This window comes from Benincasa hispida, chromosome 12 (genome assembly GCF_009727055.1).
Source record: "Benincasa hispida cultivar B227 chromosome 12, ASM972705v1, whole genome shotgun sequence".
In the NCBI taxonomy this organism is placed as follows: Eukaryota; Viridiplantae; Streptophyta; class Magnoliopsida; order Cucurbitales; family Cucurbitaceae; genus Benincasa; species Benincasa hispida.
In genome coordinates, this window is record NC_052360.1 from 42,945,135 (window position 1) to 42,957,581 (window position 12,447).

General features: G+C 38.5%; 1 protein-coding gene across 1 annotated transcript in view; it reads left to right on the forward strand.

The window, feature by feature from the left end:
- The first annotated feature begins 9,975 nt into the window (after nucleotides 1-9,975).
- LOC120067154 (methionine aminopeptidase 1B, chloroplastic) overlaps nucleotides 9,976-12,447 on the forward strand; it is a 32,253-nt gene continuing 29,781 nt past the window's right edge. Inside the window, exons 1-2 of the mRNA XM_039018606.1 lie at nucleotides 9,976-10,227; nucleotides 10,453-10,534. Of these exons, the coding sequence (XP_038874534.1) occupies nucleotides 10,089-10,227; nucleotides 10,453-10,534 (221 nt within the window). The 5' untranslated portion in view covers nucleotides 9,976-10,088. The remainder of the gene's footprint in view (nucleotides 10,228-10,452; nucleotides 10,535-12,447) is intronic.

The window sequence follows — 12,447 nt, forward strand, 5'->3', positions numbered from 1 at the left end:
TTTTTTTTTTTTTTTTATTTCTTTTTTGTGCAGTAAAGTGTCAGCTCAAAGGTTGATAACTATACAGTCATCCTTTTCTCAGGCTTAGAGGTTAGTCTGGGGCGGGGTGTGACATATACCAAGAGTATGTATAAGAACCTGGACCCAGAGATGACTAGACCTCTATATATAACATCCGTTGATACTAGAGACTTGCATCTCACCTAAACGACCATAGGTGACACACCTCAATCCTAAGTGTTTTGTGAATCTCATGCCTAGTTGAAGGAAATCTTTGATTAGTATGGGTGAGATGTGGCCAGATTGGTCTAATTCAACATGCCTACCTTTTTGGGCGACTTGTCTTGATCTTGGGAGCTAGGAAACTCAAAATTCACAATATGGAATTCACTCATTCCCGAAGCAGGGATAAGTAAAGAGATTGCTCCCATAAGGGCTGATACTAGGGCTTGAACATAGTGCCAAAGCTTCTCTTTAGAAGAGAAGACTCCAGTCATTGTAGGACTATGATTTATTGTTTCATGAGAGGGATCAGCGGTACTTTAAGGAGACAGATGTAACTATAGGGCATAAACGGTTATTGGCCCAGCTGTACTACGAGCGATCTGTGATGGGTTGTCGCACTGCTGATTGGTTAAGATGGGACACATAATATATCTATAAGTGAGGAGAGTTCAATGTCGGTCTTTAGTGGAGTGCCTGGAAGTTAACGGATGGTGGATCCCGTGACTAAAGAGTTTAGTCAGTTATTCACGTACCATTAGAGCTTCGGATCTATAGGTCCATGAGGTTTCCCTTAGTAGCTTGAATTCATGTTGAAGGATCAGTTCTTGGTGTTGATTTGAAATGTTCAAATTGACAAGAGGTATTTTGATTATATATGATATAATCGGTATGATGTATAAGATACATCTAATGGAGGATTGATGTAAATGAGATTTACATTAAATACCATGGAATAGAAAAAGAACTATGGTTTATATGTTTCATGAGATGAAATATTAAAACTATATGTTATAAATATAGTGTGATAATTTGGTTATCATTTATATTTATAATAATATTAATTATTAAATAATTAATACTTTTTCTTTTTAAATAACCAAATATAGTGGGTGGTTATTGCATCATGGTAACCGTGAGTATAAATGAAGTGGTTTCCTATTTTGAAAAAGAATTTTGAGTTTTCTCTCCGGCGAAAAGAAACTTACAGAAGTCGTCAAGTAATTACAGATTTACTAAACGACGGCTGGGCTAAGTAAACAATCATGTAGGTGCTAGCTAAACGATCGTTTAGTATTTACTAAACGATCGCATAGCTTTGCTAGACAATCGCTGGCCCAAGGTAAACAATCGTGTAGATAGACCAAGCTAAACGATCGCATAGCTTTTGTTAGACGATCGCATAGTTTTATCTAAATGATTGGGCATCGACCTATACGATAGATCTCCAACTTCTCCCACTAGCCTAGTCATATATGCGATCATTTTTTCCTCCCTGCATCTGCCTCACACCAAGTCCGAATAGAGCCCACCCTCTGAATTCTCACACCGAGAATACCAAGGTCGCCTTATTGGTGGTCAGACTCAACTTGACACCGTCGAGATTTTCTGGAGGTCGTTCGTGGTGCTTTGGAGGAGTCCGTTTGTGGTGTTGTGGAGGAGTTCATGTTGCAGAGGAGATCGTGACCGAGGAGATCGTTGAGGACAAGCGCGAAGAGATCGTGTTGTGTTCGTGCGGTGTTGCAGTCGTGTAGATCGAGTGCTCATGGTTGCTATTGTTCGATCAGAGTGCACATCGGGCCGTGGAGACGCTTTTATTATTGTTAGTACAGTTTTTCCCTATGTATATTTGATGTTTCATGCTGTAATTTCTCTGTAAATTGTATAACTGCTTGTATTGAAGTCGACTGTAAATGATTTGTTGATTCATGATTGTAATTTGGAATAGTCTTGTTCTGCTACTCACGGAAATCATCGTTCCGATTTCCTTCAGATTAAGCTTGCAAACTTTTTCTCTTGACCCTGTTGTATAAACCCTTCTGGTTGAGATATATAGATACTCTCTTCAAGATATCCATTTGGAAAAGCTGTCTTGACATCCATTTGCCATATTTCATAATAAAAAAATGTGGCTATGGATAAGAGTATTCTAATAGACTTTATCAGGGCAACTGGAGAGAAAGTTTCTTCGAAATCTAACCCCTCTCTTTGGTAAACCCTTTTGCCACTAGTCTAGCTTTATAGGTCTATACCTTACCAGCTTGGTCTCGTTTTCTCTTTTGATCCATTTGCAACTGATGGGTTTTACCCCTTCCCGTTGATCTATAAGATCCCAGACAAAATTGAAATACATAGATTTCATTTCAAGCTCCATGGCTTTAATCCATTGGTCTTTGTCCACATCGTTCATTTCTTGATTAAAAGACAATGGATCCTCTAACCAATCATTTGGTATGATGATTTGAGTTTCAGTTAAACCCATGTACCGGTCAGGCTGTTGCACAACCCTCCCAATACAACAAGGCATTCTAAACTCTTGAGAAGGATGTGAAGTATCAGTTTCATCAACAACTCTGGTTGACAGACCTGCTCTATCAACAACTCTTATTGAAGGACCTACTCGATCAACAACTCTTGTTGATGCATTTGTCATTTCTCTGGACATTTCTTCTATTACTAGATTACTATGAGGTTGATGGTTCTTTATATAATCTTCCTCTAGGAAGGTTGCACTTGTCGATACAAACACTTTACCTTCCTGAGGATCATAAAAGAAACCACCTTTTGTTTCTTTTGGGTACCCTATAAATAGACATACTTTTGAACAGTGTTCCAGCTTTTTAGGATTTTGCACCAACACATGTGCTGGACAATCCCAAATCTTGAAGTGACATAATTTTCCTTTACGTCCCATCCAGAGCTCGTAAAGCATTTCAAAAATGCTTTTCGAGGGAACTCTGTTCAAAATATATACCACAGTCCCAACTGTGTGCCCCAAAAAGAATTTGGTAACTGAGCGTAACTCATCATGGAACGAACCATGTCCAATAAGGTTCTATTTCTCCTTTCTGCCACACCGTTCTACTGAGGTGTGATAGAGGCTGTGAGTTGAGACTGAATTCCATGTTCCATCAAATAGTTCTGGAATTCTATATCCATATACTCACCACCTCGATCCCATCGATCGAAGTGTTTTAATCTTTTTACCTAATTGGTTTTCAACCTCAGCCTTATACTCTTTGAACTTTTCAAAAGTTTCAGACTTTTGGCGCATTAGGTAAACATGCCCATACCTGGAATAATCATCTATAAAATTGATGAATATTCATACCTTCCTCTTGCTCTACATTTAGAGGCCCACAAAGTTCTGAGTGAATAAGCTCTAGGGGTTTTTTGGCTCTAAGACCTTTTCCAGAAAAAGATCTTTTTGTCATTTTACCCTCAAGACAGGACTCATATGGTGGTAATGAACTGTCTTCCAACTTGTTTAGATGACCGTTCCTAACCAATCTCTCAATCCTGTTGAGATTTATGTGACCCAGTCTCAAGTGCCAAAGATAGGCATTTGGAGAAATCTTCCTCTTCTTATGAGTCCCAGCAGTTTTAAACATCTCTATGTTCAAAATAGCTTTGACCTCAATTGTTTTAACATGTACAAGTTATTTTCTAATTTTGCATAGCAAATCTGTTTATTTCCCATTTTTTTTTATGAACACTTCACCATTTTCGAACTTTATAATTTTGTTTTAGCAAACAAGAGACAGATATTAGATTCCTTTTCATAGAAGTAATATACATTTTTCAAATAAATGTACTTATCTCCTATAAATAACTTCATATCTCCCACTGCTTTGGCTGAAACAATCTCCCTGGTCCCTACCTTAAAGACTGTTTCACCTTCTGTCAATTGTCTCCAAGAACTTGTTTCCTGTGAGATAGTACATACATGATTAGCGGCACTTGAATCAATTATCCAGATTTTATCATTTTTCACTAAACATGCTTCGATAACAAGTAAATCATATTTATCTTGTTGTTCGAATTCAACATTCTCATCTACATAATTTATAATTTTAGATGAGTTGGGAGATAGAGGACAATCCTCTGTTAAAGCTCTGTTGGTGTAATCAATCGCTAGTAATTTGTTTGTTGATTTGATTTTACTATTAATAATATCGGAAGTGAGTATTCTAGAATTCGACATGCTGATAAAATTCAAACAAATTCTAATTAGCAAATTGTAACTAAATCCAAAATCAAATTTTTAGCAAAAAGTAATAATGTACCCATAACCATTATTTATTTGCAATGATATTTTAGTGAGTCAGAATATGTGCTACTATGGGGCAGTCAGATACTCCTTCACTAAAACAAACAATTTTAACCAAACACTATCCCCGGTATAACTCTTGTTCCCATAGTTATTTAGTTATCTTTTTCGGTCAAGATCTTTACTAACAACTTAGTACTTCTTGTAAGTGTGACTTGCCATTTTCATATCTTATAGAACGGTATGAACTTGCCTCCAAAATAGAAGACAATATCCAAGACGAAACTATAAAACCTTTTTAATTTTACTAAAGCCTGTGTTGTTCCGAATCCTACGTTACAACCCTCCGAGGGATAGTCGTCGCTAAACAACTAGCAAAGGGCTGCCTAAAGCAAACCAGTAGGCGCAACATAGAAATCTCACGGTTCAGACTAAATGGAGAAGACCATAGGATATATTGATATATATCCTTCACCCACTTACTATGAACTACTTCCTCCATTTCCCTTGATATTGACTCATACAAAAATACTTTCCGAATGAAGGCTACTTTCAGGGTGACACGAATCGTCATATAAATCTCACGGTATAAACTAAGTGGAGACGTGGCAGTTGAAATCTATATATCGAATAATAGATTTATATTTGAACAACTTCCCCTTATTCACCGAAATCTAGATTTAAGCTAAAAAAATACTTTCCGAATGGAGGTCACTTCCAGGGTGACATGAAGTATCGCTTAAATCTGGATTGTGAACTCATAGAGACGTGAGAGCTAAAAATAACATATCGTATATGTTATTAATCTCCCATTGAAGTTTTCTAATAACTCTATCATATAGAAGTTATTAAACTGCCACTGAAGTGTTCAATTGGGTATATTTATACTTAGGTTCTTTTCAGCTAATAAAACAACCCCAGGTCTATGTGGTTTATCCAAGTATAACTCTTATAATTGGATTTTAACCTACGATGTCTAGGTGATAAACCATTTTATTACCTCACATCACTCACGTATGCTCATAAAATCGGTTACCAACGCTCAATTATTCGGCCATAATCCCCAGGTAGGAGGTGTTTCGTAACCCATCAACTTAAGTACCCCCAGCCTTAGACAGGATTATATACCGATTGAGTTTGTAACCTAGGTTTTATAAGTTTTAACAATTAAACAGGTGGTTAACTCTTTCAACCAACTTCTTGTAACAACTACAGAATGAGTCGCATCTAATAGTGTTACCAGGATGAGATACCTAATTTCATCCATATACTTATTAGACCATTTAGGCTATATACTGTCAACTTGATCCTGTTTATGCCATTTATAAAGTTACAACATTCAGACTATAGCCAAGGATGCGTTTATTTCATAATAAGATGCAAAATCAACAAGTCATTTATTGATAAAATAGAATGTTTAACATGAATTGCGAGTTTTAGGACATTCCCAACAACTTCGTGGTTAGGCCTTATACAAACTCTTTGTGCAGGACGCCCACGCTCGCATGTCCCCCCACACGAATGATCAGGATCAGACCATTTATAGCAAGTCACAACACTTGTAACCATTCCACAAAGCGGGTCGCATTCGTAGCGTTACCAGGATAAAGTTTCCCTCCTATATCCATATACTACAAACCATTTTGGTTATCACTTAAGACATGATCCACTTGTATATCACCACATACATGCTTAAGTTACATAATGACAACCAGAGATTTTAGTTTATTGGTTTGTGGTAAAGCAAATAAAACATCTAATGTGCAAAGTCAAGAAGTGAAGCAAATATCATATATTTTACATCACAAACGTTTATACAAACTGTTTACAAACTACAGGACACGAGACTTTAGGGCATCATCCCCAATAGGTCACACACTAAGAAAAGTACATAGAAAGCAAACTAACTAGCAAAAGGAAATACATAAGATGAAAACATAGTAAAAAGTGGTGGAGGTGGATATGCGGCTATAGGCAACATGCCTTGGACAAGCATGACCGTGATATTCTCTCCACTCAATTGTTTGATGTCCCCGTCAACCTACTCTGCTCGAACTCAGCAAATTGTTGAGCAATTGCCTTGAGGTCTTTTGCGCGCTCCCAACGAACTTATCTGTCTTGGAGGCTTTTCCGCCTCTCCAGGAACTCTTCCCATCTTGGTCTTGGTCTTTCCACTTTTTTGCTTCTCCCAGCAAGTCTCTCATTGACTTATTCCTCTATCATTCTCTTCATCGTGGAAATTGGACGGGTCACCACCCTACATCGCTCCTAGCATGGTCGAGATGATAGGGTTTCAGTCTACTTACGTGGATGATGGGATGAATCTCCATCCATGATGGTAACTGCACCCGATAAGAGGCTTTTCCAACCCTTTCGATGACTTCCACCGGTCCTCTAAAGTTTCTCATGAGGCGAATTCTCTTTGTCCTCGACTTATAAACTGTCTTAGGCATAAGTTTACCCGAACCCTGTCCCCTGATAGGAACTCTCGGTGTCTGGGCTTCCTTCTTCTCATTCTTCTGCTATTTAGAGGCAGGGACTTATGTGAACTGTCTAGCTTGACAACACGACACTTCTCTAAGACACACAAAATGTCTTGGAGGGCCATTCTCTTTCGTGGTTTTGACTGGCTCGTGGGAAAGGTCCTTCTCCAATTAGAGAGTCAAGATCATCTTTATCCCCTTCTACTGTTTGATCCTAGCATGCACAATGGTGGGCGTGGACCCTATGATCACTAAACATTTGGCGAGGGGGATTGGTATTACCTTATGTTCAAGCAAGAACTCCATCTCCAACACCACATCAAAATAATCCATTTTAACGATCACGAAATCGGTAAGGCCACTCCAATCCTCCAACTTCATGACTGTTCTCTTTGTCATTCCTGTAATTGGCAAGGCTGCAGAGTTCACAACTTTCATTTTACCTGCGCTTCCTTCCCAACCGAGATTCAACCGTCTGGTTTCTGTTTCGGACATAAAATTATGAGTGGCTCCTGAGTTGACCATGGTACTTTTGGCCAATCTATGGTTGACCCAAGCATCTACATACATCAGCCTGCCCCTTTAGGGCTCATTTGTTTCTCCCGTATTCTTCTGGAGGATAGCTAAAAATCTTAAGGTCCTGACTCGCAGGGTCTCATATTCTTCGACTTGTACCTTCTCATCCTCTACCTGAATAAGTTTGCCTTTCTAGTCCTGCTAATGAGACTTGAAAAGCATTAAAGGCTGCTCGTTTCGAACATTATCTCGCCTTGTGCTGTCCCTTGCATATATAACATGAAAGGGGCCAATAGAAATTCTGCTGATTCTACCCCCGCCACGTATTTCCAATCGTCTGCTGAAATGGTTTTCCATCCCCACTAATGTATCTCTCTCCCCCACTATTCCTCGATGGGCTCGAACCATTTCTCTTTCTCCCCCTATTAGGGGATCTTGAGTGTTGCCTCATCTCTTGAGATTCATTATTAAGTCGAACAATCGTTCGGCCGTCGCGTATGCGGCTGGGAGATCCTGTATTCTCTATTCATACAGTTTTGTCTTTGCCCACGGTTTCAGACCTTCGACAAAATAGAAAACTTTGTCTTTTTCGGACATATCTCTTATGTTCAACATCAACCTGGTAAATTGTTTCACATAATCCCTAATGGTGCCAATATGTTTCAAGTCTTAGCTTACGTTTTGCCAATATCTCAACATTTTGTGGAAGAACTGAGTAAGCGACTCTTGTTTCAGTCTCTCTCATGTGTCGATGGTGCACCGACCCTCTTGGACTCCATGAAACGAGACCTCCACCATCATTTGGCATCCTCTGCTAGATGCACCATCACTAGGGTGATCTTCAACTCTTCAGTCGTTGTGTTCGTAGCTCTGAAATACTGCTCCATGTTAATGATAAAAATTTTCTAGCGCTTTTGCATTGTAAGCCCCACAGAAGGGCTTAAGTTCGAGTACTTTTACCCTGTTGAATTAGACTGCCCCTATCTGGGGCTTGATTTCCCTTCGCTTTCATGGTGAGGTTAACTCTTGCACTAATGTCTGCAATCTTTGCCCGAATGACATCAATGATGGATCGAAAGTCTTCAGATAACTTGGTCACCATCTGAATTAACACTTTCTATAAGTTGTCTAGTTCTTCCACAGAGGCAACAGAGCCCGATGAGCCATCCCCTTGCTTGCGAGGGCCAGTTCTTGTAGCTTTTGCCTTTAGAGTCTCAACTTTTGTCAACAATTCCCTGATGGGCATCCCGTCTAAGTGGCTAGCCACTGCGTCGATCTCATCGGCCTTGTCAACAAATTCTTATAACCAAGTTTCTAGGAACCGAACCTAATCAGGGACTTCTATTAGATAGAGTATTTGCTCTTCTATCTCGACCAACTGGTCAACATAGGACTTGCCCAACTGTTTTGTAGCAAACATGATCACAATTTCTCAACTCCGCGAGCCGACTTGGCTCTGATACCAACTGTCACAATCGCACCTTCGATTGTACGACACTTATTCTCGCCCTCGAATAAGTCAGCCAATCTAAATCCAAATAGCCAATGGCACAATGGGAGTTTCAAACAACCTCCACCCCCCGTTCTTCATAAAAGGTTTTGGGAAAGGGTTTAGAGGAAAAGGTTTTCACAAACATTTGAAAGCATGTGTACACAATGAACATTAGTCGTACAACTCGAAAGCAATAAACAACAACACGACTTTATAGCATACAACTCACTGGTATGAGGATATACTGATTAGTCTTACCCACAAATAATACATTCTGAACAAAAACACATTCGTCACCCTTGCATATGGAAATGGGCGAGTGGTCACATACTAAGAAAAGTACATAGAAAGTAAACTACCTAGCAAAAGGAAATACATAAGATGACAGCATAGTAAAAAGAGGTGGATAAGGACATGTGGCCTTGGGCAACACGCTCTGGACAAGCATGACTATGACATAAGGCAGCATTGCCATGCTGCCCAAGAGCGTTGCAACGCTAAGAAGATTAACGGAGTGCCACGAGCGCACATGGGCAATGCAGCATCGCACCAAAGTCGCAAATGCCACCTTGATGCTAGAGGGCTAGATTGACAAGAGCATTGCAATACTGTACTTATTTTTATAAATATTTTTTCTTCATTCTAAGGTCAATTTCTATGCCGATTTTGATGGAGGCCGAGGAGATGCCTAGTTTTCTTCCTTCCTCTCTATTTTTTGAGCATCAATAGGTTAGATTTTTATTTTTCTTTTGGGTTGTAATCATAAATAAGATTTTCTTCTCAAATTTGTCTATGAATTTGTGAGGTAATTCCTGTCTAATTTTTGTGAGTAAGAGGTTTCATGTTCAATTTCTTGAGATTTCTTTAACTGGATTTAATATGCTTCAATTCTATGCTTTCTTTGAATTTTGATATAATTTAGATTTGCATTTATGTGTTTGACGACCCTATCATAATTGCATATCTTTGTTAGTTAATTTCGAGCTTGTGCATTTCCTTGTGTTCATCTATACTTGAGTTTACCCCGATAACATAGGATTGAAGGTGAATGGTTTAATTTATAGGTTGGCTTGAATCTTAGTAATACATATTTAACCTAGGTTTAAATTAATTGAATAAGGTTGTCCAATCAATTATGGGACACAATTGAATCCTCAAACTTCGTGTATATGAATTTTATTGCAATAGAATTAATAAGCTGGCGCTTCTTGCATCCGACCAAAACGTCACCCGCTCTGGTATCTCGGCTCGGTACCACCAAAACGTTATCTTCTATTCCTCATGCTAATTGCTATCGTTCGTTATTTCAAAGTTTTTGCAGAGAATGGCAATTGGCGCTTCGCTCGTTCGAGTTTCATCATTGAAGCTCTCTTCAGTCTCACATGGTGATGATTTCTCACCTTCGTCAAAGTTGGCGTCCTTCATGGGCGCGCCGCTTAATTTTCTTCCCTCTTATCGCTCTGGTATGTTGGTCCTTCTATGAATGTGTGAACTACCCTCAAATGTTGTAGCCTGTTTGCTTGTGGATTATTTGGAAGCTTTACGACTTCTATTTGTCTTTCTTATCATTCGTTTCAGTAACGAATTGAGCGCATAGGAACTATTTAAGTTCATTTTACGTGTTAATGGGTCGGTCTGATCTTGTTTCACTTCACTCATGTTCATCTTAGTTTTTTCGTTCTATGCAGGGAAACAAAAGAAGTTTCATGAGAATCTTGTCGTTGTATCCAAGAGAATATCGGGTCTGGAGGAAGCCATGAGAATTAGGAGGTACAGCAGACTCGCGGGCTTTAAGGCTCTTTAAACACGTATGGGACTGTTTGATTTTTCTTTGATCCTATACGATTTTCTCTTATTGATTCCGGTCGAATACCCCGCATATATACATAAGTTGCTGGTTCATAGGCTGCTTGATGCCTTGATGGCATTTCTTTATAGTTGTGCCCTTTACTAAGTTATACATTTTATGATATTGTGGAATCTACGTTTGTGAATCTTTGATAAAGAAAATAGATTGCCACCTCTTTATTAGAAATCTTGAATGGTTATGAGAAACCCCAAAAGTTCTGAATTTAAATGAAATTGGTCCTCTATATGTCTCTCCAGAAGATTCGTTGAATGATACGAGGTGTTCCTCTCATTTTTAGAAGCAGTATAGGAGAATTAAGATGACCAATCATTTGACACAAGGAACTGATCAACAATATGATTGAAAAATGGTTGTCTCCTCATATTCAGCAGTGAGAAACAAGAAACGGAAACATTGTTTAGAGATATAGATTACTTGCGAGTAAGTTGAGATAACCCATACTGCCAGTAGAAGTTCTGTTTCCTACAAAAGATTCTTCAGAAGCCCACCTAATGTCAAGTGAAGTCACTTCTGACGCACCAACCATTAACTAAATAGACCATAAGTTCTTTTTGTTTATTTATTATTTAATTATTTAATTAATTATTTTATTTAATTTTTAAATTTTAGTTGTTAGAGATCATGTTTTAAAGTGGAGGTGTACTGGTTTTGAGATAGCTTGGAGGAGGAAGGGAAGCTGGGTTTAAGGGAAGAGAGTCTCTTTGAAGGTGAAGGTTGATCTTGAGAACCAGATTTGGAGGGTGGATATGAGTTGGAGACAGAAAGCCAAGGTTAAATGGGCTAAGGCAGGGGATGAAAATTCTTCCTTCTTTCGTAACTTTCCTCAAGAGAGGAGAAACAAGAAATTGAATGAGTTTCTAGACAATGGGGATATCTAGAAGGAGGAGGAGATCATCTCTTTCTTTTCAACTCTCTATGCCCATTTGCCCCTAGCTCTTTTCGGATTGGTTGGATTAGAGTCCCATCTTTAATAGAGAGAAAGGGTAAAGTTGGAAGCCTCCTTTACACCTGGAAGGAAATTCGGGTGGTGGTCTTTGGGTTTGGCAGAAACAAATCCCAGGGGCCTAAGGTTTCACGATGGCGATCTTTCAGGGTAGTGGGAATGCATAAAGGAGGATTTTTGGAATGTCTATAGCAAGTTTTACGAGGGGGCCTGCTGCTATGAATGAGAGAGTTAATGAAAACCAGGTGAAGGATTTTAGGCCGATTAACCCTGTTACGAGTATGGCTGATCATTTGTAAAAGCCTATAACTGTTAGGAAAGTTCTTCCTAGTACCATTTTCAATTCTCAGTGAGCTTTAATTCCTGGTAGGCAGTTCATTCTAGTATCATTTTCGATTCTCAACGAGCTTTTGTTTTTGTTAGGAAAATCTTAGATCAAATGTTGATTGTAATGAATTCTCAAAATTAATAAAATCTCCTTTTAATATTATTTATATTATTAAAGGTAATTGCAATGGGTAGCATTTTTAGCGACAATAACCAAGTGTATAACAATGTTTTAAAAAAATTGCAAATATAGTAAAGTCTATTAGTGATAAACGTCTATCAATGATATGCTTTATCATTGATAGACTTCTATCAGCGATATGGTCTATCACTAATAGACTATCTAAATTTTTGTCATATTTGTAATTTCTCTACATTATGCTATATCTGCTAATACTTTGAGATTGACTGCTATTTTTGTAACCATCCCTATTATTAAAGCCTTAAAGGGGGTGTATATACAACTACAGAGGACTTAACAAGATAACATCAATTAACCAAGTGATGGTTAAAAAATATAACTACCATAACAGAATATAACAG